The following is a 26,163-nucleotide window of genomic DNA, read 5'->3' on the forward strand; positions in this document are numbered from 1 at the left end:
TCAAAAACAATCTGCACTAGCAGTCTTTCTCACACCCTTTGTTCTACCGGCTGCAGCCAGTAGAGACTCCAGTCCTGTCATGAGGTCAAGCAGCACCTTGCCGGTTCCACAGCCCAGCAGTGCCCCTCCTACACCTACTCGTCTCACAGGGGCCAACAGTGACATGGAAGAGGAGGAGAGGGGAGACCTCATTCAGTTCTACAACAACATCTACATAAAACAAATTAAAACTTTTGCCATGAAGTACTCACAGGCAAATGTAGTAAGTCTGACAGGGGATTATTTCATACTTTTTTCACTTGGGAGGAATGAGGAATCACTTATGTTTGAGCTGCTCCATATGTAAACTGGTTTTACAAATAATTCTTTTGTTAAGTAAAACTGAAGAAGTCTCTAACAGAAAGAATTTACTTAACGAACATAATTTCTATTGTTGTGAAGCATTAAATGAGAATAAGATGGTATTAGGATTCCCTACAAAGAATAGTAATGCAAGAGAGAGACTGCATGCTGAATTCAAGGTATCCAAAACTTACCAGTTGTGGTGACCTTGCAAGTTACTTAACTTTCTCTGTGCCTCCTGTTTTCACATATATCAATGAGAATAAGTGTAGTCCCTAGTTTATAGGGTGGTTGTGAGGATTAAATGACATAATGCATTAAAAATACTTAAAACAGTGACTGGCACAAAGTAAGCACCAGAGTGTTTGCTATTTGTCTGGTTTTCTTTAGGTTTAATTGTTGCTGCTGGTACATCACTGTTTACCATTCAGAAAACTACTATATTTATTATACTCCTTTACTCTGTCAATAAAAAAATTTCCAAAACAAAAATCTAGTTAGAAATTTTGTTTACCTTTCTTAGAAATAGATTTATTTATTTATTTTTTTAACAGATGGATGCTCCTCCGCTCTCTCCCTATCCATTTGTAAGAACAGGCTCTCCTCGCCGAATACAGTTGTCTCAAAATCATCCTGTCTACATTTCCCCACATAAAAATGAAACAATGCTTTCTCCTCGTGAAAAGATTTTCTACTACTTCAGCAACAGTCCTTCAAAGGTGAGCCTGACATAAATCTTGGCCTTTACTAACCCCAGAATGCTTAGGATGCTAGAAACAGGGTTGATGGGAAACCCTTGGTACTCACACGAGTAATGGGAACCACCAGGGAAAAGTGACCACTAAGTCCCAATGGAGCAAAAGACAGGACTCAGGAGAGAACTTAGAAGTGGGAAAAGGGTATGGGATTTGGATTTATTTTCATTCCTTTCTTTTCCTGTTTGTGCATTTTGAACATTCTGCTGTAAATCAGAAAGTTTGTGTTTTTTATTCCATTTGTAAAATTTTAAATTCCAAATTCCTGTTAGGGAAAGAAAATTTGGATGTCTAGGGGCCAGCCCGGTGGCATACTGGTTAAGTGTGTGTGCTCCACGTCAGCAGCCAGGGGTTTGTAGCTTCAGATCTCAGGCATGGACCTACAAACTTCCATCAAGCCATGCTGTGGCAGCATCCTACATATGAAATAGAGGAAGACTGGCACAGGTGTTAGCTCAGGGGCAATCTTCCTCAAGCAAAAAGAGGAAGACTGGCAACAGATGTTGGCTCCAGGCCAATCTTCCTCACCCAAAAAAAAAAAAAAAAAGAAAATTTGGATCTCTTAAACTGATTACTGAGTGGCTCTTTCTCAAACAGGGCTGTCTCTCTGTCCTCTGGATTCTCTGTCTAATAGGGGAAATGGGCATTTTGTGCAGTATAGTGTGATAGTCCTATTAGCACAGATTTTGTGGTAGCATCCGCCTCAGTTTGCAATGGGGAGGGAAGCTTGAGTCAGGCCTTAACCGATGAAGAGTTAGCAAGTTGCTGAGCTGTGGAAGGGTATCCCTGAAGAAGCAGATAAGGGAAGAAAACAAATGTCCCTGAGGCAATAAGGCTGGATCACACGCTGTGTTAAGGGGTGTAATGGGATTTTAAAGGCCCTTACATGCAGTTTGTATTTATAAAGATTGCTTAGAAACACACATATATAACAAATGGCCTGGACTCTTCAAAAAACAAAAGTCAGTGTCACGAAGAAATGGTAGATGGTGGGGAGGGTACTTGTTGTAGCGTACATGAGACTGAAGGGACAGGACAACCAAATGCAATGTTTGATCTTTGATTGGATCCTGCATAGACAAGCACAGCTACAAAAGACATTTTTGAGACAAGTGGGAAAATTTAATATGGACTTAAATTTCTTTGGTATTGATGATGGGACTGGATTATGTAGGAGAAAGGTGAAATGTCCAAATGTCAGCAACTTACTTTCAGATGGCTCAGCTAAAAAATAATTATATAAAGAACAAATGTGGTAAAATGTTAATGACTGATAAATGAGTGTCCAATGTACTATTCCTCCAACTTTTCTGTAGGCTTTAAATCTTTTAAAATAAAGAGTTAGGGAAAATAAATAAAAAAGCAGCAAAAATCTGTTAGAAAATATAATGGAAAAACTTTTCCTACAATGTTAACAGTGTGTTACATGCCTTGGAATAAGTTTATCCCTTGTAGAAAAATTATTTAACTTGAACTAGATTAAAAATAAAACTGGAATAAATGAAGATATGCTAATGTTTCTGAATACAAAGACTAAATATTAAAAAGATAAAACTTCCTCCAACAATTACACAGGTTTAATCTAATTTCAATGATTTTCCCAGTGGGATTGTGAAAGCTGGAAACATAAATCGGCAACAGTCCCAAAAGCAACTGGAGTTGAAAGAGATGAATCTGATAGTTCCTCTAAAACAGTAGTCCCCCCTCATCCGTGGTCAACCATGGTCCAAAAATATAAAATGGAAAATTCCAGAAATAAAAATGCCTAAGTTTTAAATTGCGTGCCATTCTAAGTAGCGTGATGAAATCTCACACCATCCTGCTCTGTCCCACCACGGGTGCAAATCATCCCTTTGTTGAGTGTATCTGTGCTGTATTTCGTACCCACCCATTTAGTCACTTAGTAGCAATCTTGGTTATCAGATCAACTGTCATGGTATTGCAGTGCTTGTGTTCAAGTAAGCCTTAATAATGACCCCAAAGTGCAAGAGTAGTGATGCTGGCAATTCACACATGCCAAAGAGAAGCCATAATGTGCTTCCTTGAAGTGAAAAGGTCAGAGTTCTTAATAAGAAAAAAAAATTGTATGCTGAGGTTGCTAAGATCTACAGTAAGAATGAATCTTCTGCGAAAATGTGAAGAAAGAAAAAGAAATCTATGCTAGTTTTGCTGTCACACCTCAAATATGTATCTATAGGAAAAAACAGTATATATAGGCTTTGGTACTATCCAAAGCTTCAGGCATCCACTGGGGATCTTGGAACATATCCACCACAGAGAAGGGAGGACTACTGTATTGATTTTCATCCTATAACCAAATAAATTCCAAATGGATTAAAGAGTTAAATGCAAAAAATGAATTGGAGTCAGAATACTCGATTCAAAAGATCAAAAAAGGAAAGAACATGGGAAAACAACAGCAGTTAAATGTAAATGGTCTAAATATACCAACTAAAAAGCAGAAATTATAAGACTGGAAAAAAAAAACAAGACCTGACTACTGCTTATCAGTAACCCACTTTATATAAAGACACAAATAGTTTAAAATGAGAGGATAACCCAAATGTCCCATTAATGGATGAATAAATAAAATGTATATCCATACAATGGAATATTACTCCAATAAAAAAGCAGTAACTAATACTTGGTACAACATGGATGGACCTTGAAAACATTATGCCAAGTGAAAGGAGGCAGTCACAAAAGGATATTTATTGTATGATTCCATTTATATGAAATGTTCAGAATGGGTAAGTTTATAGAAGCTGAAAGATTAGTGATTGCCTAGGGTTGTGGGGAGTGGAGGTTTCTGTTAATGGTACAGAGTTTCTTTCCGGGGTGATGAAAGAGTCCTAAAATTGAATGTGGTGATGGTTGCACAACTCTGGGAACATACTAAAAGCCATGGATTTGTACACTTCAAGTGGTTGAATTATTATATGGTATGTGAATTATAGCCAATAAAGCTGCTTTTTAAAAAAGTAAAAGGATAGAAAAAGTTATACTCTGCTAACACTCATCAAAAGAAAGCTGGAATGGCTACATTAATATCATTAATGTTAATATCTGAAAATAGATTTCAGAGCAAAGAACATTATCAAAAAAGGTCATTTCCTAGTGATAGAGAGGACATACAATCCTAGACAGAAAAAAAAACATAGTCAAGAGATTTCAACATAATTGATAGAAGCAGACAGAGAAAATAAGTAAGGATATTCAAGATGAGAACAACATTATCAACCAAACTGACTGACACTTATGGAACACTCCAACTGCATCAAGTGCACATGGAACATTTATCAAGATAGACTACATTCTGGAAAATAAAACAAGTCTCAATAAATTTTTAAAAGATTCAAATAATGTATTTAATTCAAATGATGAATTAAATCAGAAATCAATACCAGAAAGATGTCTGGAAACCCCCAAATATTTGGAAACTAAATTGCATATTTCTGTGTGTCAAAGAAGAAAAGAGAAAAAGTATTTTAAAGTAAATGAAAATGAAAATCCAACATATCAAAATGTTGCACCAAATATCTATATTAGAAAAGAAGAAAGGTCTCAAATTAGTGACCTAAGATGTCACCCTAAGCAACCAGAAAAAGAGTAAGAATCAATGAAATAGACAACTAAAAGTAGAAAAAATTAAGGCCATTAAAAGGGTTTTTTGAGACGATTAAAAAAACTGATACATCTCTGTGTAAACTGATCAGGAAAGGAAAAGAAATGATGTTACCAATATCAGAAATGAGAGATGTCAGTGCAGATTCTGCAGACATTAAAAGTATAATGAAGGTAAAAACAACTTTCTGCCAATAAATGTGATCATGTGGATGAAATGGACAAATTGCTTGAAAGACATAAACTTCCGAAACACACTTAAAAGGTAGTAGTATCAATTAGCCGTATACAGTAGTTCCCCGTTATCCTTGGTTTTGCTTTTCAGTTTGTTACCCACAGTCAGACATGGTCTGAAAATATTAAATGGAGAATTTCAGAAGTAAACAGTTCATAAGTTTTCAATTATGCAGTTCTGAGTAGTACGATGAAATCTCACACTGTTCTGCTCCTTCCCACCCAGGACGTGAAATCATCCCTTTGTCCAGCATGTCCATGCTGTATATGCTGCCCGCCCACTGGTCACTTAGTAGCCGTCTTGGTTATCAGATAACTATTGTGGTATCACAGTGCTTGTGTTCAAATAACCTTTATTTTACTTAATAATGGCCCCAAAGCACAAGAGTGGTGATGCTGACAATTCAGATATGCCAAAGAGAAGCCACTGTGCTTCCTTTTGGTGAAAAGGTGAAAATTCTCAATAAGGAAAGAAAAAAAATCATATGCTGAGATCTATGGTAACTTTTACCACAATATATTGTTATTGTTCTACTTTATTATTAGTATTGTTGTTAATCTCTTACTGTGCCTAATTTATAAATTAAACTTTATCACAGGTATGTATGTATAGGAAGAAAACATAGTATAGGTAGGGTTCGGTACTATCCACGGTTTCAGACATCCATTGGGCATCTTGGAACCTATCTCCCACAGATAAGGGAAGACTACTGTATCTATTAAGTTGAATTTGTAGTTTAAAAATCTTCTCTCAAAACTATAGGCCCAGATGGCTTCAACTGGTAAATTCTACCAAACATTTAGGGAAAAATAATGCCAATTCTATACAAACTCTTCTAGAAAGTGAAGATGACAATCTCAGTAGTTGAAGAAAAAAATTCGACAAACTCCAACACTCATTTATGATAAAAACTCTAAGGGAACTTCTTCAACCTGACAAAGAATATATACAACAAAATCTACAGCTAACATCATACTTAATGGTGAGAGACTGAATGTCGTCCCTCTAAGATCAGGAACAAGGCTAGGATATTTGCTCTCACCACTTCTATTCAACATTGTCACTGTAGGTCCTTGCACAGACTGAAAAGGATGAAATAAAACTGTCTCAACTCACAACATGACTTTCTACTAGAGAACTCACAAAATCTACAAAAAGTTACTGGAACTAATAAGATTAGCAAGCTTACATAATATACAAATATGAAATGTATTTCTATAACTAGCCACAAGTAATCAGAATCAGAAGTAAAAAATTTTAAAAACACTATAAATAGCATTAAAAAATTAAGTACTTAGGGATAAGTCTGACAAAAGATGTGCAAGACTTGTATCCTGAAAAATATAGAACCTGGTGAGAGAAATTAAAGACTGAGAAAATGGAGAGAAATACCATGTTCATGAATTGGAAAACAATATCAAGATAGCAGTTTTCTTCCACTTGATCTATAATTTCAACCCAGTTCCTGTCAAAATCTCAGCAGAATTATTTGTATAAATTAAACTGATTCCAAAATTTATATGAAAATGCAAAGGATAATTAGAACAATTTTGAAAAAGTTGTAGGACTCACACTATCTGATTTCAAGACTTACTATAAAGCTACAGTAAGTAAGATGGTGTGGTGCTGGTGAAAGTACAGACATACAGATCAACAGAATAGAATCCAGAAATAAACCATATATATATGGTCAACTGATTTTCAACAAAGGTGCAAAAGCAGTTTAGTGGAGAAAGGACAGCCTCTTCAACAGATGGTGCTGAACCAAATGGACAGCCATACACAAAAATAATAATGGACTTGTACCCATACTTTGTACCATATAAAAAAATGAACTCAAAATGGACCTAAACATAAGACATAAATTGTAAAACCTAAAACTATGAAACTTCTAAGAGAAACCACGGGAGAAAATCTTTATGAACGTGGGTTACCTAGAGATTTCTTAGATAGAACAACAAAAGCACAATCCATAAAAGATTGATAAATTGGATTTCATCAAAATTAAGAATTTCTGCTCTTTAAAAGAGAAAAAACAAGCGCAGACTGGGAGAAAATTTTACAAATCTCCTATCTGATAAAGGAATTGTATGATAAAGGATTATCAAAATTCAATAGGAAAACAACCAATCAAATTTAAAAGTAGGCAAAAGATCCGAACACACTTCACCCATTACGAGCCTGTTAGAATGGCTAAAATCTAAAAAATGACTGTAACAAATTCTGGCAATGATGTGGGACGACTGGAACTTTTATATATTGCTAGTGAGAATGCAAAATGGTGTAACATAGCCATTGTACCTGGAAAATAGTTTGACAGTTTCTTAGAAAGTTAAACATAGCCTTACCATATAACCAGTAATCTCACTCCTAGGTATTTACCCAAGTGAAATGAAAACTTAGGTTCATACAAAAACATGTACATAAATGTTTATAATGACTTTATTCTTAATTGCCAAAAAGTAGAAAACAACCCAAATATCCTTCAACTGGTTAATGGATAAACAAATCTGTGGTACACCTAGACAATGGCCGGCCTACTACTTTGCAATAAAAAGGAACAAACTACTGATAGATTCAGCAACACGTGAATCTCAGATGCATTAACGCTTAAGTGAAAGACACTAAATTCAGCAGGCCACTTACTATATGATTCCATTTCTGTGACATTCTGGAAAAGGCAAAACTATAGAGAAACAACATCAGTGGTTGCTTGGGTGGGTTAACTAGAAATGAGGGAATTTTCTGTAGTGAAGGAACTGTTTTATATCTTTATCGTGGTGGTTACATGAGTATATGTATTTGTCAAAACATGCAGAACTGTACACTTCAAAGGGTGAATTTTACTATATGTAAATTTTTTAAAAATGACATTATTTGTGCAAAAAAAGTTAGGTTACGCATCCAGATCAGTGGCTTTTAATCCTGCATGTACCTTGTCACCACCTGGGGAGATTTAAAAAAAAAATGCTAGCTCAGAATTGGGAATTTCTCCAATAAATGATAGCAATATTAGACTGCTGGTTGGAGAAAGACTTGGCATCATGACTTGATAGGTCATAGCTGAGATCAAGGAATAATACAACGTGAGAAGTACCTTGGGTCTAGAACCAACCTATAATATCCTAATATTTACACTACCAGGAGAAAAGAATTATCACATACCACATAAGATCAATTAAGATGATGGATCATTAGTGACACTTGTTAGGGCAATTTCAGTGGATTGGTACAGCTTTTTGAATAATAAATTATGGAAACTTTGCTTATAGTATTAAACAATTGGGAGGAAATAATACATCAATAGGGGATTAAACAGTGATGCAGATGTACTATAGAATACTATATAGCAGTTATAGAGAGATGATCCATATATACTGATATGGGAAGATCTAAGGCATAATGTTGACTGAGCAAATATTCCAACCAATACATGAAATAAACCATTAAAAATTTTTGAAACCCCACTTAGTACACAATATTACATTTCTAATGAGCATATTCCTAAAAGAGCAGAAGGCTGCACAGTCTTTTCTTTGTTCAGTAAATGAATGATAATAGTAAGTGTCCCTGGGAATTGGGTGAGGACAAGAAGCGCAGGTGTATTCTGTATGAATTTTTTTTGGAGTAAAAATTTGTGTGTAAACTATGATGTACATATTGTATAAATAAATTATGGTGTATAGAAAATTGTGTATTGTATGTAAATTATATATATACACAACATAACACATTAATGTACAATATATATTAATGTATATTAATGTGCTATGTATATTAAGATATACAATTATACATCATGTAATATATGTGTCATAAAAAGATGTATGCATTATATACAAATAACATTTATATAATTAATGTGTACAATTAACAATTTAAGGACTATTCAAGTAAGTGGGAGACTAGAGATAGCAAATGCAGACCACACTTTTGGGAAGGCAAGTGGGTAGAAAGGAAAGAGTTAAAGGGAACCTTTCTAAGATGGTTAAGATTTGAGAAGCTGCATATGCTGATGATAAACAACATTGGTGACTTTATTTAAAACCTCAAAAAAGTTTATTGTTTCAAAATAAAGAATAAAAGTAAGTATTATGAATAAAATATGTCTAGGATTTGCTTTAAAACAGTCTGGGGGGATGGGAAGTGAATGAGGATAGAGATGAAATAAGACTGACCAAAACTGTTGAAGTGAGGTGATGGTCAAGAGAGAATGTACTCTTGTCTCTGTTTTCCTATGTCTGAAATTTCCTGTAATAAATGTGTGTGAAATAAGCTCAGCATGTTTTCCATAAGGAAACATGGACAAGGACATTAGCAGCACACTGAAAAAAACTTTTTAACCAACAAATTACCAGAAAATAATGTGATAACTGACTTTTGGGGCTTTGGAAAAACTTAATGCTGAAGGCACTACAGACAGATCCAGTCTCTCTAACATCCTGGCAATGTTTTTCTCAGTCAGGGTTCCTCATGTGAACCACAGAACACAGAAAATAATTTGCCTAACTGTTCTCAGTTCTCCAAAGGATAATATATAACTAACTTGCACATTCTAGATCATACTAATAAATTAACTACAATGGATGCCTTAGGGAATTAAGGCTTCTCTTGTGAAATTCCAGTTGAGAATGGCTGCTAAAAAATGAGTTACACTAGACTGAAAAAAAAAGGGCATGATACTGTGTAAAATCGTGCTATTTTTTAAAAGAAAATGGAGATGTTTGGAATTGATTAAATATGGCATAGCAATGTGATGCCCTAAACTATTATTTAAAAAAACATGGAAGAGGGGCTGGCCCCGTGGCCGAGTGGTTAAGTTCGCGCGCTCCACTGCAAACGGCCCAATGTTTTGTTGGTTCGAATCCTGGGCGCGGACATGGCACTGCTCATCAAACCACGCTGAGGCAGTGTCCCACATGCCACAACTAGAAGGACCCACAACGAAGAATACACAACTATGTACCGGGGGGCTTGGGGGAGAAAAAGGAGGAAATAAAATCTTTAAAAAAAAAAAAAATGGAAGAAAAAAATGTCACAAATTTGTGAACTCTTACATTGTGGAAAAGTGTACATCAAAATCACCCCTGGAGCTTGTTAACAAATAGACATACTCTGCCTCTACCCCAGCCAGTCATCAGTCTCAGCCAGCTGAGAAGGGAAATTGGGAGGATATATAATTTAATAGTTCTTTTCTCTATAAAGATGTTTATAACTCTTCAAGATAAATTACTTAACTCCTTTGAGGTTCTTTGACTTAACACTGAACTGTGTATATTAGCATTTTAAAGTTTTTATATCTCTTTTTTCCACACTCTAGAGACTAAGAGAAATTAACAGTATGATCCGGACAGGAGAAACTCCAACCAAAAAGCGAGGGATTCTTTTGGAAGACGGAAGTGAATCACCTGCAAAAAGAATTTGCCCAGAAAATCATTCTGCCTTACTGCGCCGTCTACAAGATGTAGCTAATGACCGAGGTTCCCACTGAGGTTAGTCCATGGTATTGAAACTGTCTTCTCACAAACTCTGTTTAGCAGCATCATTTAATGCATGCTTGATTATGGGGCTCTTTCCCTTAATCCTTCCAGTATCCATAGGATATTCTGACTCATCCCAACTGCCTTTTTTCCTACCATTCAGTGCTTGCCCTCAAGGCTGCTTAGAATCCAAACTTGGATTTTTTTTTTAACTCTTTGGCAAAGCTTTTGCAAGTATTGCAGAGAACAAAGTGTGCTCAAATATTCGTATAAGAGGTCTCTATTGACGTGTTCCAGCAGAGGAACTATTTCGATTCATTACTACCCGTTTTGTGGTCACCTTTGGCCCTCACGAAAAGTAAAACAAAAACTAGGTATTTTTTCGAAAACACCTGGTAGGAGTGTGAAATTACTGCATTCTTGAAACATAACGAGAGCCCAGATTCAGAGGTCCTAGGTTATTAGCCCATGTCTCCCATTCCCTTTGTGTAATTCTTCCCTCTCCCATTAGGTGTGGTGCAGTGTGACAAAAGTGCTTGATTGTTTGGTGTGCAATGTGTGAGTGAACTTGTATAAGAAGTGGCACTTTAGAGCTGTAAAAAGCATGATTTTGTAACCCAGATTTTGCTGTATATTTGCGATGGCACTTTCTACAATGTGAACTTTATTAAGTATAAAACTTCTAGGCTAAACATTCAATATCTTCTTTGATGCTTTTGTACTTTTTTAAAATTGTTAAAGCCCCAGTAGCCACCTTTTGGGCATATTTGAAATTCTCCAGTTTTTGATTGTTAAGAGGGATCAGCTGGCTAAGTAAAGATTTTAAATCAAGTTGAATTAAGGGGATTAATAGGAAAATTATGACCTCTTCCTTTAGGAGGCAGTTATCCAAAAGACATGTCTATTAAGGTGATATATTTTAAAATATCTTTGGGTGTGTTCCTGGCAGTTTAAAAAAATAGTTGGAGAATTTAGGTTTTTATTAGTACACAGTACCATTTATACAAATTAGAAAATGTTATTTAACAGCTACTGAATTATCTATATACACCTTTATTAATCGCTATTGTTCCAGCAGTTTTAACGTTGAACGAATAATCTTATTAGGGAGAAAATTCAATTGTAAATTGAATCAGTATAAACAAAGTTACTAGGTAACTTCACATTGCTCTGAAAGAAATATGGAACTTACACTGTTCAATTAGAATAGTGTTCTGCAAAAATATTTATAAAACCTCTCAAGATACTGCTACTGTAATTTTATATGAAAATAAGTGTATTTTTCAATAAAGCATTTATAAATTAATCTGTTTAGTTATATTGAGAAAAAGGTATTTACTTTCCTGCATAAATGACAAAGAACGATCATTTATTGTTTTATTTTTTCTCTACAAAACACATTAGTCATTCATCATTTAAATATCTGACTTCATTAGAAACCGTCTTAACACCTTTTCTCTCTCCTGCCATAAAAATACAGTAAGTAATTTGCTTTAAAAACAAAACAAAACTGAACTAGTGTTCTGGTTTCCTCTCACTCACCTAATGTGTACCTCAGTGACTGACAGCAGTTTGTAAATCAATAAGACAGTAGGCTGCAGACTGAGGTTCAAACGATCTTCCACTTAAAAGTGCTAATAAGCTATGGGACCTGCTCTCACTATACCTCTCCTCTCCATATCCTAACATATGTACAACTGAAACCACTGATCCAGAAATCATTCAAGAGTGCTCATGTCTGTCTACTCTGTTAGTTTAAATGAATGCGACTTACCTTTAGCATTATATTCAGAAAAATACTTAATCCTCAAGGTCCCCAATAATTTGGAGTACTGAACTAGATAACCACCCTAAAGACACTTCTGACAGAAGTAATGCATTACTTAAAGAGAGGTTTCCAAAACTTGCCGTTAGAACCTAAGTATACATGGACAACACTGGTATCAGTCATCGTTCACACAGTTTTACTCTTCAGGCAGTCCCTTGCCATTGGTCAGCTTTAACTAGGCCCAAGTCCAGCAGAAAAGTGCATGGTGCACCGGATTCACCAGCTCTTAAGTTGCTACTGTTTTCTCTTCTTTACTGAAAGGTTGTACTGAGCCAGGCTTTACCCATGACAGGCCAGCAACATGAACACTTTTATTGTGCTGTTCTTCGGGTTTCTTCTAGGCACAATCAAAAACAGACATTAAAAAATGAGTGATGAGATTTCAGCACTATACCAACTCATTTCCCAAAAAGTTATTTGTATATAATGAGTAGTCTCCAGTGAAGCACTTTAGAAAAGAAATAGAGTTAACTATTTCAAAAATGGCAGTCTACTTACCTTCTGTGTCAGCATCTTCTCTCTGGCTTCATCATGTACAGAAGGATTCCATGGAGAAAAGCTTAAGGAAGAGAAAAACATTTAAAAACTGCTTTGGCTTACTAAATTTGTGTAACATCCATTTTTTAATACTCAAGCCAGTTCCCCTAAAAAACTTAAGAAGGAACAACACTTTTAAAGAGTAGTCTTTAATCAGTTGTCAACATGTAAGTTTTAGACATTAACTGGTTTTCTCATGTAACGACTCTCCCTTATAGAGCACTTTACATGGGTTAGCTGATTGAAGCCTCACAATGACCCCTGACGTTCTATTATTTAAAGATGAAGAAAGTGGGGCACAGTAAAATTAAGTAATTGCTCTGGGTCACCAAAGCCAGTAAGTGCAAAAGCCAGCCAGTCTATCTGCAGAGCCCAAGCTCTTCACCACCACAGTATGCTACCTGCCCAGCAAACCAATGTTGCCAAAGGGAAATCACCAATTCTTCTGTTCTCAATACTCCTCCAGACACACTCCCCCAAGATCAAATACCACAGCGCTAAAGGACCCACTAGTCACACTACGCACTCTCACACTATTCAGTCTCCCTTTCACCAAATCCGAATGTCCATGGGGATATGGCAGTTAAGAGGAGCTCCAGCTAAAACCGCCAGCTGAAAAGAAAAGTCCTGACATTTGAATGAGCACATTATAAGGATCTAAGGAGACCAAAGTCACTAATTGGCTTGCTATTTGCACAATATGCCAGTCAATGTGAAGCTTATTGTTTAAGGGAAGAGCCCAAGAAATATCAGAAATCGAGTCGACAGCAAGTTATAAAAGTTGTAAACTAACAGATTATACACTTTTAAATCCCCATTCTGAAACCACTCGGAAAATGGAAGCACGGTACTGCAAAGTGCAGTTGAATTACGTAGGCAGTGTACCACTTACCTAATTGCATAGGGGTCTTCTATTTTAGGTTGGTCGAACAAACGAGCAGTGCACGCCTTCACACTGTCAATCACTTTACTTTTAAACAGCTGAATATCTTTTTCATACCTGTGTTAAAAGTTTAAATCAAAGTTACCAACAAAATCTCCTTAGCTGCATTTTCAAATTTATCTTAAATAACAAAGCAAAGAAACATACAGTACTGCAGCCTCTGGGTTTAGGGGGCTTGCTGTATCAATCTTGTAGAACACTCTCCTTGCATACATTAATACTTGCCAAATATGGTTATGGTTCCGCCTAAAGGGAAACATGGCATGATTACTGAAGCTTCCTCTTGCTGACTTATGTCACCAAAGGAAATACTTATTTACTAACCTCCACTTTGCAAATGCTCTCTTCACATCCAGTTCGCCTGAGGTGGGATCAACTAGTGGGTGAAAGACGGGAATATCAAACACCAAGCGCTAGATTTAAAGAGAGACAACCTTTAATGGACACAGTGGAGTTTATCAGACCCATACAGATAGCTGTAAAAGGAGCTTCAAGACAAGGCAGTCATGTTGATTTAAGTCAAAGAGCTGCCTCAAGAGGATGGTTAACTACTTTCACCATTTTCCTATAAAACTCCATTTTGCAATGAAGGAAGAAAAAGTCACTCTTTACTACAGCACAGTGATTGCCATTCCCATAGTAAGTGCTATGGTACAGCTTTCAGCCTCACCTGCACACCCTGAGCAGAGAAGTAAATAAAGCTAAGGGCAAAGGTTGGCGTGACAAAAGATGCAACAATGCACGTAAATCCCCTTAAAAGACTACTGAGTAGACAAACATTTTGAGAAACTGAAATCATAAAAGTGTTAGGTCAGAAAAAGAACCAAAAATCTTTAAAGTCGTTTAAGCCCTTCTCACTGACCAACAGAAGCAGCACACTCTCTCCTACTTACTGGACAGTCCCCGTCCGGGTAGTTATCGGGGATGTAAACTGTAAACTTAAATACACCGTCTTGATAGAGTCCATGCCGTATGAATATTACTCCAAACCACACTGTAGGAAAAAATAAGAACAATTAAGGCGAAAGTTTGTGTCAGAGGAACTAAATATGCTACAAATTAATAGTGAATCCTTCTTACTTAATGCAGAGCGGTAAGATGGCTGCACGTAGACACCTGGTAACTTCTGCTTCACAACCAAGGTACTAAAAAACAGAAGCAGCAGAATGATGAAACTGTTTGGCTGTAAATGACACAGAGATCAAACCACCTCACATTCATTTTTTGAGAACAGGAATGGTTCCTCAAGGGGCAGCTGATCTATACAAGCCAAGTCATCACAATCTCACCTGGCCCTGATTGCTCCGTTTACTGGCTTCACAACACAAGCTCACAGAGAGAAACTTGAACCAAAAACAGGCCCCAGATTCAGAAATTAAAGCCAAACAGGCATACACAAAGAATCAAGTTTTCCTCCCAGAATCAGCTTCCCCAAAACATCATCTTGGAAACCAACCTGTAGGTAATTTGAATAATGCGACCTGACTTAGGTTCTGGATATTGTTTTAGGTAAATGAGAATATGTGTAAAATTATTGCTTTTGTGACTATGAACAATAGATCTCACCCACACACATTCAAAAGCCATTTTTAAACACAATTTTAGGTAACAAAGAATACATTAAAATTCCACAGTGTTGCCCTCACGTAGGTATCATTTTCAGTTTGAACGCCAGTCCGTGTGACAGGGCCATGTTGAGATTCGTAGTGTTATTGGTGAAGGCAGGCATCAGCATGAGGTGCTCACACTACTCTGCTCCTAACCTGACCCCACAATTCAAACACTTGAACTCTCTGGGCCTTGGCGTGGGAAACGCTGGGTGCTGAAACAAGACACGTACACTGACCAAGGCTGCACTGGCTCTTCTGGGACCTCGTCACCCACTGACAGCCATTCTGCTCTGTTCCTTGCAACTGAGCTGTGAGCCTAAATAAGTAAGGCCGTGACCCGACCTTGAAAGGAACAGTGTTGACCTAGGGCCTTAAAAGACAAGCTGCCAATCCTGAATTTTATTGAGAAGTAGCTTATTGGAGCTTAGTTGATTGTTTTTATTACCTATTTGCCATTGCACTTATGTTTAATCATCTTAAAGTAGTTACTCCATTTTTAAGTCACTGAAATTCAGCATGTCTACAGCAGCACAGTTGGCAGATGTATCTACTACAGGGAGATCTGCCAGAAAGGCAACTTTGTGTTCTAATACAGACAGCAGATTTAACACCACAATAGAAGCCTGTCCAACTCCCTGCCCAGCCTCAAACACAAGGCCTCCATTATAAAGCTAAAGAGACCACTGCTACCAAATCACACTCAGCCCATTACACTGGGGCCTCGGACCGTCTGACCATTACATTAGTACACCGAGGGAGGGCTCAGGAGGCTTTGAAACAACTTCATGTACAAAGGAATTCTAAAATGATTGAAATTAAGACTTCTCCAAACTTTCTTCCCTTGGAACAAATTATCCAATCAAATGCCATCTGGATTCATTCACTGTCTGAGCCCCTATCTTGGGCCAGGAGCAATGTCATCAACATTAGCACTCTGCAGCAGTGCTCATCTCCTCACACTCTGCAGATGCATGCAACTTCAGTCCAAATTTTGCCTTTGGTGGTAAGTCAAGTTCTTTCTTACATGGAGCCCAAATTTTTATAACTTCCGTGTAACTGCCTAATTCTGTCATTGGGGGTCATACAGAATAAGTCAAATCCCCTTTCTAATAACAGACCTTCAAATAAATGAAGATAGCTTTAATAATCACTTCCTAAGTTTTATCCAAGTCATTGGTTCCAGATCCTTTAATTGTTCACCCCTAAGGTCTGGCTTTCTGACCTCCATCCAGGACCATCTTTTCAATCTGTCAGGATGCCTTTTACAAAGTGAGCACCAGAATGGAGCACAAGCCCCCAACTGTGTCGGACCCAAGAAAGAATAGATTGCCACCATCCCACTGTCCTGCCCTCTACAACAACCTCTTCAGGAGATGAATTCCTCATCTCATATAAAGGGAGACCAAAAATTAAGTTACTGAGTTCCTGACTGACTCTAGGTACTTAATAAACCTTAGTTTCTTCCTCTTGTTCTCCAAAGCAGACATGGAAATTAAAGCACATATTTACCTTTAAATCTTATTTACCCAAGCTCTGAACAGGAATCACTACATTTAGAAGATATTTGTATAACACTACTTAGGCCTTGGTCAAGAAAGGTTAAGCCATGGAAATTTTTTCTTGGTAAATCAATATTGTAGTATATGATTGGTTACAATTGGAAACAAAGCTTTAAAGAAAAAAGAAAGGTTATATCGCCGGCAACAGCCTCTTATTGTTCTATATACATTAACGCTGATAGTGGAGGGGGATAGGTTTGAGCTTTAAGATTGAAAAGGCTGCCATTTACTGAGTCCATCGGAATAAATTTCATTCTTCACCTGCACGGGTCATTCAAAATTTAACCAAATAGTTTGTTAAGAACTTACAATTCAGCAAGAAGAGAGTATTCCAGGTAGAAAGGTCCATAAGAAGCATGTGTGCCATTTGTTGACTGCGCTGCTGGGGCAGGAGATGTGGGCTTGGTTATGGGCAGAGCATTTTTGGGAATAGAAGGCAGCTGTTTCTTTGGAGCAGAGCGTGGAGGACTGGTTTTCATGTCCCCCGTTAATGTCTTCTCTTCACCATCAGATCGCTATTCAAGACGAAGTGGTGAGAACATCTGTTAGGATGATTCTTGAATCACAAGAGTACATGTGATGGACTCTTAGTCCTTGACCTAAAAGCTGGAGTTACTCTTTCACAAGGACATTCCAGCATCATGATCAAGATGACTTGAAAGTCCTTTGAGCAGGCAGGCCATTACACAGAGCAGAACAAACGGGAGCAAGACTAAAGCATTAGAATACACTCTTTAGCCGCGTCCTATAAAGACAATAAACCCAATATTTACAGGATTTAAGTGAAACAGAGAAAGAAATGGTTTCTCCTGGTCGCCCCAAAAAGAGGGCAAGGTGTTACTAAAGCAATTAAATGACTGTCCAAGACTAGAGAAGTCCCTGGCACTTAGACCCTGCAGAAGGTCAGGTGCTAAGCAGCTCAAAATAAGTAGCATAGATGACTGAAGTGAGTTACCAGCACTCGGAATGAAGCTATGCGCTCACTTCCATGGGTCCAATTTTGATTTTGCCCCTAATGGATATGTTTCCACATTTGGACTATCACTAGCATAAACTGTCACCCTTAGTCAAAGACAAAGGTCTAAATGAGTCAGACTAAACTACCATCTCATAGGTGCTTCCTTGGCTCAAAGTACAGCCAAAGGCTGTTTAATTCGCTGTATTAAAATGTGTATCATGTGCATAGAAAAAAAGATGGTTCACAGTAGTGTTCTCCTAGAGGTGGAATTAGGGGTTATGTTCATTTTCTGTTTGCATATTTTGTTTTCCTAAAATGTATTCTTTTTGCAATTAAAAAGTAGACATTTAGAAAAATTAAGCCAGTGCCCTCAAGTCTGACTCAACCGCATTGGATGGCCTTTCCCAAGGCTTCTCCAACCATGGAATCGTGCAGTTCAGAAGAAAAACTACTACAATAACGTGTGATAAATTTCATCATGTGTAAATATAACCTAAGTCAAAATAATCTGAGAATTATGAGTACCAGAATGATTTCTATTTGAGACGCAATTGCAGTCTTAAAAACTGACCTTAAGCAACAAAATAAATATTTCTCAAAAGTAAAACCTAAACTAGAAAAACCAGGTAATTTTGTTAAGATTACAGGCAACCTCAGTATGAATTACTGGCCTTTATCGTGACACAAATGGGTTCCCTCACTACATTTAGCAGCTGTACCTACTTTGCGTACAGAGCTTGTAGACATGCTCCAGAAAGGGTTCATAACGCGTACTCCAAACAAAGAAATTCAGCGGTCTGTCATCAAACTCCTCCGTCCTCAGAATTCACTTTACCTTAAAATGAGATGGGAAAACACAGAAATACATCAACACCCACAGGTAAGACTTCTGACATAGTTAAGAACTAAATCTGACACTCTAAATAGAAATACAATATAACATTATGTTACATATAGTTATAAAACCTAGGGGAAAAAATACTTCAGAAACAGGGTCCTTCGATACTCACCCCCCTCTTCTGACTCCCATTTCTTTCCCACCTTTAAATGCTTACAGGAATCTGTTGTACTGAGTCCTTGGCCAAGATTCAGAATATTCAGTGACACAGTTCAGCTTTGGGGCCAGCAATGCAGAAGATACAGACGACGGCAGTTGCTGCTAGCATACTAGCTAAGGCACTGGACTAGTGGGAAAGCCAGGTTCAGAATGCACTGTACCCATATACACAAAAGGTCAGGAGTTACGTGCAGTAAAGAGCCGCGGGGGCTGATCTAAGAGTGCTTTGATTAGTTTTCTTAAGTAAAAAATTATTTTCTCCAGCGAAACTAGTAGGCAAAGAAATGAAAAACAGAGGGAAAGTGGAGCATATAAGAAGACAGAGGGGTAAGTGGGTCCTGTCGGGACCATCCCCAAGAAACTACCTTTTTCAACTACTTAAAATATGGAAACTGCAGGATTAGGCATTCAAGGAATCGCCAAGCAATACATACAAATGCAAAAGAGGAGTGCATAAGAGACATTTCACAAACACAGATCTCCCACCAAAGCTTCAAGAAGTAGATGAGAAAGCACGTCTCAAAGGTTGCAAAGTCAGTGGGTCATTTACTAAAAACACAAAGGAAGAGGCAAAGGAAAAGAAGGGGGCTAAGCTGTAAGAACAGCAACTTCTCTGCTCTGGCATTTCCCCCAGGCTGGGTTATGTTTAAAGTGGAGCGCCTTCTCTGACTTCCTACTTGCATCAATCAAAAGGCTGAAGGTGAAAAGGGTCAAAACTTAGCAACACTTTACTAAAACTCCTAAGAAGCAAATCATTAGAAAATCACTTACCAAATGTCCCTAATCAGCAAAACTCTGTTTTCTGACAAGCCTATGACATCCACAAGTGGGTACGAGGTTTCCCATACCCGGCCAGTGCCAATTACTGCTGTTTTGCTTTCCAAGATGTAATGCCACCCGGTAATTAAATCAAAGGAATGAGCATCCTGGTTCTTCCACTAACCTGTTGACTTACATCCAATAAAGAGCAACTCATTGCTGAAAGCTCTCTGCAAATCTGCTTTTAAAGGTGACTATAATACAGATGAAAACGGTTGGGACATCAAAAATGTATGGGGTCATGCATTTCCTGTTTGGCCCAAATGAAAACGTTGGTTTTCAGATGCAAAGTAACATGCAGCATCCCACTGTCATCTAGGACAGACCTGATTGAACAGGTCTCCTTCCCAAGGGACACAGTGCTCACCACCATGTAAATTTACCGGGGTGGATCCGTCACCTGTAAGGTCCCTTCCAAGTCTAACACCTAATGATTCTATGACTTTGCCTTTAAAAATCAAAGACAACTGGCCCCCAGTTCCTCCTCCCTTTAAGTAGGAGGTATTGTCTACTGCTGTCTGTTTCCAGCAGCAACTTGGAGAGATTTTAGCACACTTTTCAGGAATAACTCCACCATCTATTAGATGTCCAGTCTACCCAGGCACGGTATAGCATTTTCCGACTAGAGTGACATAGATGGAAGGAAGACATAGGACGCATCCTAGTTATCACGGAACAATTTAAGTTTCTTCTTGTTCAGTCATACAAACAAAACAGGACTGCCCTCCTTTATATCACACAGCTGAGAAGTCAGTATCTTGGACCTTGTCGAATGATCCGTACATGACAGCAGCCAAAACTTAGAGCTGGGCGCTGCTTTCCTCCGATGTGCCATAGTCCCTAAATAGGCACTAGCTTAATACATCACCCCGACCAGCCCTAAATTCCACGTTAAGAGGCGACAGAGCAGAGCCCAGAGAAAACACGAAAAGAGCCTTGTGCCGACCCCGGCTCGCTGGGCACAGGCGGGACGAGCACCCTCGCCGGGGGCGGAAACCCATCTCGCGCACGCAGAGAATCTGGACAAACCTGTCTCGAGGTGATGCAAGGCAGGGGCCATGTCCGGGCCTCCCAGTCTGCTCGAGGCCAGGCACGGGCCTGCGAGCCCCTCTGGCGGGGGGCTGAGGGCCTCCGGGGCTCGCGGACGTCCCCCTCAACCACGGCGCGGGGCCGGGGCCGGCGAGGGCGGGCCCCAGACGGGGCGAGCCGGTCGGGCCCGTCTCCCTCCCTCAGGCCGGCCGGCCCAGCTCCCGGACAACCCCCAGCGCCGGGCCCCGGGCCCGCGGCAACCGGCGCAGCAGGTGCCTGCAAACGCGGACAGGTGCCCAGCCCCGCCCCCGTGTCCCAGCAAGGCCGCCGTCGCCACGGAGTCGAGAGCGCCCCGTAGGGCAGACAAATGACGGGCCCCAGCACGCCCGCGGCCCGGGTTGAAGCACTCCATGGAGCTCGCCTACCTACCAGCCGGCCTGGCAGGGCAACTCACCTCGGTGCTTTCACTGCAGTGCTCCCGACTGCTGAGCGCTGCCGCCGCCCGACAGCATCCCTGGCCGCAGCGCCAGCCCGGCCCCTGCCAGCTCCCTGCCCCGCCCTGCTCTCAGCGTCGGGCTCCGCCCCACGCCCCACGCCCCTGGGCCCGGAAGCTTCCGCCCAACCTCCCGGCGTCAAGTGGCTCCCATACCTGTCCGTCAAGGACCTTCTTCCGGGGGCGTTGGGCCAGCACTCTGTCCTGCCAATCAAACCTGCTCCGCTCGGGTGGGGCAGCACTTGACCCTCCCCTTACGTAACAGCGCCGAAACGAACTGTCAGTCATGGAAGTATGCGCCCCGGGGGAGGGATGGGGAGGAAACAAACAAGCGCCTGGACATAATTGGTCCCGACGTCCGCCAGTCACCATGGAGACCCGCCCACGGGCCTGTGCGTGGCCGCCGCAGCCATTCAGGGAGACTGTGACTTCGGGTTTTCCAGGCTGGGCCAGGGCGGGGCCGGCGCGGGCTGGGGTCTCCGAGAGAGGAGACTTGGGGGCGGGGCCGGGGCCGGCCCGCCTTCGGCTGCGGCTGGCGGTGCCACGAGGCCCGAGGTCGCCGAGTCGCGCCGCCGGCTCCCAGCGGCCGGGAAGCGGGGAGGCGGGTGGCTGTCAGGTTGGGAGAAGCTGGAAGGACGCTTTATGTAACGTTGAGAAACGCGCGTTTTCTCCGTCAAAGAACGGAGGAGCTAATGGATACCGATGACGGGAGCTAAACTCCCAAGTCATCCCTTGGCAGTAGCGCCACCAGAGCAGCTTTTAAAAATGCACCTATTGGAGCCAACCTACAGAATCCGAATCCGGGGGGTGGTGAGTAGCAGAAATTCACATCTGTCGCCAGTTCCTCTGGTGATGCTGGTGCACACTGAAGGTTGAGAACCTCTCCCACGGCGACGCAGCTCCTGGTGCTCTGAGTTCTTTTTACACAAACCCTCACTTTGATCTGCGACACCTTTACCGCCTCTAACCCTCGACCGCTCAGAAACCTTCCGCGGGAGCCGTTGCAGATTGAATACAATCTAAACTCAGCCGGATTTACAAGGGACCCCCTTTGCTGTCCTCGTCCCTATATTCCCATCTCATCTCCCACGTCTGCCTCGGACCTATTTCTGTGACGACTGCCCTCGGCTCTCACACCTCCAAGCCTTTTCTCAGCGGTGCCTTCTCTTGGGGTGCTCTTCCAGTCTCCACCCAACTCAGTATCTTACTCTCACAAGAGGAGAAATATTCTCTGATAAATAAAGTATATTTAAAACACGGGATTGTTCAATCTTTGGTCGCCTTTGAAATTCTGGTAAAATGACCTTGTTAAGTGGCAGGCAGCCAAACTCTCCTAGTGTTAATCCCAAGGGTTGGTTCCGAAATCTCACTTCCTCTCCAGCTGAAAACACTCTTGAGCCGCTTCCTTTGGTCCAGTTTGAATACACTTAGGAATGTGGTAATGCCCTTAATATGAGTCTCAATCACTATAAAAGGGGAGGCAGCAGGACGTCCTTCTGGACGCAGGTGTTCTCCCCAGGCACCTGTCTGGCCCAGTCCCTTCCCGCGTTCTCTGCAGGCTCATCATCCGCTCCCACACTGCTCTGCCCTCGGCAACCTCATCCCTTCCCCGAGCTTCACCAAGGACTCGCATACATTTCTCCAGCTCAGAGCCGTCCCCCGAGCTTCAGGTGCATGTGTCCAACTGCCCACTTGGCACCGGATGCCTCAGACACCCATCAGAATCCTCACGGCCGTGTATCCCGGAAAACCCGACTCAAACTGGCTTACATAGCGAGGAACTGCTCTCCATACAGTTCCTGGAATTGCCCTTTCAGGCTGGCAAGATGGCTGCTGCCATTCCAGACACACCCAGATGTGACAGTGTCTAGCAAAATAAAAAGGATCCTTTTCGTCCAATGGCCTCTTTCGAAGAGCAAGAATACCTTTCCCAGAAGCTCCCCAGAAGTAGTGCCCCTGTTCCAGTGAGCAGAAATGAGTCAGTGGGTCTCTGCCCACAACTAAACCAATCAAGGGCAAGGTGAACGAGTCTACCAGGATTGGCTCGGGCTAATCAAGATTTACCCTGGATCCCTGGATTTTAGGTAGAGGAGCGACATGATCAGATGTGTATCTTGAAAAGGCCACTTTGTATGGACAACAGATTGCAGAGCTGTGAGAGAAGGAGGGCATCTGGGAAAGTGTTGCAGTGGTTCAGCAAGAGACGAGTGCATGAATTTGATGGTGGATGGAGAAGTGAAGGAGTGCCAGTGATATTTACAAGGTGGAATGGACAGGACTTGGCCTGGATTAGATATGGGGGTAGGTGAAGACAAGGGGGGGTATCATGGACGATGCCTAGATTTTTGGCTCGAGCTACTGGATGAATGGTGAGGCCATTCACTGAGATGAGAAACAGTGAACCGTACTGTTTATGGGAGGGTGGGAAATGGGGAAATAGTCCTGTTTTGGATAGGCAATGCTTGGGGTGTTTCTGTAAGTACTGGTACTTGCATGCCTGACACTTCCCCTTCCCCACTGCTGACAGAGTCTCGATTGTTGTGGAGGTGTCCACCCCTCCAGTGGTTCCCCTTCACTGTGAGGGCAAAGAGCAGACTCCTTAGCATGGCTGTGGGTCCATCCCTGCCTGTCACCAGGCTCCAGCCACTCGCATTCTTTTAATTCCTTGGAGGCACGATGCTCTCCCGTCCTGCCCCACCACAGGAGGGAGCCTTTGCACTAGGTGTTCTCTTTGCCTGGAATATTCTTTTCTCTCCCCCGACATAGATCTCAGCTCAAGCACCGCTTCCTCAGGGCAATTTTCTGTTTACTTGGGAGATGACTTATTAGCGTCTGTCTCTGCTCTGTCGTGGAAGCTGCGCCAGTCAGGAACCGTGTTGCTTTTGCTCTTCATGGCCCCTGGCACCCAGTCCAGTGCCTGGACATAGTAGGTATGCAATAAATACTTGACAGATGAAGGACAGAAGGGACTAAAGTATATTTAAAACACCTACCAACCTGCACGCCCCCAGCTCTGCACCAAGAAAGCAGCTCATTATCAGAATGTGGATGATTTATTCAAAGAGAAATGAGGAGGCAGCCTCCAGGTACCATTTCTTTAAGACTAAAATACAACTGGGAAAAAAACCCAGCTGACCTTAAACCTTACCTAGAAAACATTTTCAGTCACTTGATACTGGATTCATTGTTCTAGACTTTTGGAGCATGTCTAATATTTGTGTGGAAAGAGTAATTCTTGCATCAGGACTAATAGATGTGATCTCAGTGAGTACTCAGGACACCTGCTCGTGTTCTAATCAGCAAAACATTCACTGAATCCATTCTTCTTTTGGTCTCTGGGAAATTAATTGTACAAAGCAGTTTAGATCAGTTTAGTGAAATATGTATGTATTTCACACATGTGCACACACAGGAGCCAATGTTTTTAGACCTATCCGTTAGCCCCTAAATCCTTTTCTGAAAGGTAGATTCCTGTACAGTGTGGTACACGTATCACCGATCACATGTACTGTTCAAGAAACATGAGATGATTACATAGCTGTGCATTTGTTTTAATACATCAGAAAAAAGTATGACACACCAGAACCATGATTTTATGGACAGTGATGTTTAGGATGAACCACGGTAGGCATTTAAGTTGTTTTTGAAGTGAATGGATTTAGGGGAGTACGTTGAGTAAGTAATAATTCTACAGTTAGTCATGATCCTCAGATATGGCGGAAATCATGCATTTGTGACAATGATTGAAGGTTGAGAAACAGTGCTATAGGGGATGATATGGCTTTTGCCCTTTCTCCATGCTCACTGATCATTACCGTTCTTGCTGACAACGTCACAAATGTGCTTCCAAGTTTTTGGTTGCATCAGATTTTCTTCCCTGTCCTGTTCCCCATAAGTCCTGGCGCCTGAGTAAAGTCATGAGTGGACAGATGGATGGATGACTGGATAGACAGATGAATTTTACAGAGTACAACATTTCCAATTTAAGAGTAGGTGTGGACCACTGTGAATGTTTATGCCTTAAGGAAAAGCAGCCCATAGACAACGTTACAGCTCGTGGGGGGCTGGAGGAGCATTGATTTCCTTTTGTAATCAAACAGCATTTGAACGTGGCATGTCGCTACAAATAACCAACCACTCTCTGAGTGGGCTGCTAACTATACCACCAGCCACAAGAGCAATCTTTCATTGGTGTTATCTTTGCAAAAACCACCTCATTCTGTGGTTTCAAAGCATTCGGAAAGATGATAAAGCTCAAGGTTAGTTTTAGCTAGAGTGGCAGGTTCAGAAAAAAACCAAAGGGAGAGAGAGAAAGCAATATTCATCCAGTGATAAATAATTCCAGGTCTGCTGTGGGCGGGGCACTGTTCCAGCCACAGACACCTTCCTTTCTTACAATAGTGATTCGTGGAAGACAAGGAGCCTCAGTGGTTTTGAGAGCCTACCACCTAAAAGAAATAACATTGTTCAACATCATTTATTCCAACTTTGTATTATGAAAATTCTCACACAGGAAAGTAGACTATGGTGACCATCCTTGTACTCAACACCTAGATTCAACAATGGTTATGGTTTAATGGTTTTGCCATATTTCCTTTTCCAAACTAATTTTTTCCTCCTGAGTCATTTAAAAATAAGTTGCAGTCATCATGACCTTCCTCCTAAATACTTCAGCGTGTATCTCTCAAGGGCAAGGACATTCCCCTGCAGAACTACAGTGCCACAGTCACACTTGAGAAAATTCTCTGAATTCCTAGTCTCATTGCCTGTCCACGCCTATTTAAATTGCCCAAATTGTCACACATCATAAAAAAGCTTTTATAGTTATTTTCCTAAGTCAGGATCCAATCAGGATTCTTTTGTTGCATTTGCTCATTCTGTCTCAATCTCTAGA

The 26,163-nt window shown here is 40.6% G+C and overlaps 2 protein-coding genes across 9 annotated transcripts in view; one reads left to right on the plus strand and one right to left on the minus strand.

The window, feature by feature from the left end:
- The window catches only part of RBL2 (RB transcriptional corepressor like 2), a 53,727-nt gene extending 41,985 nt beyond the window's left edge, over positions 1-11,742 (plus strand). For all 5 annotated transcript variants that reach the window (XM_014827786.3, XM_044760745.2, XM_044760746.2 and 2 more), the window contains 3 exons: positions 57-262; positions 897-1,061; positions 10,277-11,742. In XM_014827786.3, the coding sequence (XP_014683272.1) occupies positions 57-262; positions 897-1,061; positions 10,277-10,447 (542 nt within the window). In that variant the 3' untranslated portion in view covers positions 10,448-11,742. The remainder of the gene's footprint in view (positions 1-56; positions 263-896; positions 1,062-10,276) is intronic.
- A 57-nt stretch (positions 11,743-11,799) lies between these two features.
- Positions 11,800-21,403, minus strand: AKTIP (AKT interacting protein). 4 transcript variants are annotated; one of them, XM_014827816.3, is made up of 10 exons: positions 21,231-21,403; positions 18,595-18,706; positions 17,223-17,428; positions 14,825-14,889; positions 14,638-14,738; positions 14,069-14,157; positions 13,892-13,990; positions 13,694-13,801; positions 12,763-12,823; positions 11,800-12,601 (listed from the first exon to the last, which is right to left on the minus strand). In XM_014827816.3, the coding sequence occupies exons 2-10, from the start codon at positions 18,634-18,636 to the stop codon at positions 12,491-12,493; spliced, it is 882 nt and encodes a 293-aa protein (XP_014683302.1). In that variant the 5' UTR covers positions 18,637-18,706; positions 21,231-21,403; the 3' UTR covers positions 11,800-12,490. The 4 variants fall into 4 exon arrangements, with proteins under 4 accessions (XP_014683302.1, XP_014683321.1, XP_070356364.1 ...); XM_014827835.3 differs by having other exon boundaries at positions 11,800-12,598; positions 21,231-21,383; XM_070500263.1 differs by lacking the exon at positions 21,231-21,403 and adding an exon at positions 20,777-21,023 and having other exon boundaries at positions 11,800-12,598.
- Positions 21,404-26,163: the final 4,760 nt, after the last annotated feature.

Source organism: Equus asinus, chromosome 28 (assembly GCF_041296235.1).
Source record: "Equus asinus isolate D_3611 breed Donkey chromosome 28, EquAss-T2T_v2, whole genome shotgun sequence".
NCBI lineage: Eukaryota > Metazoa > Chordata > Mammalia > Perissodactyla > Equidae > Equus > Equus asinus.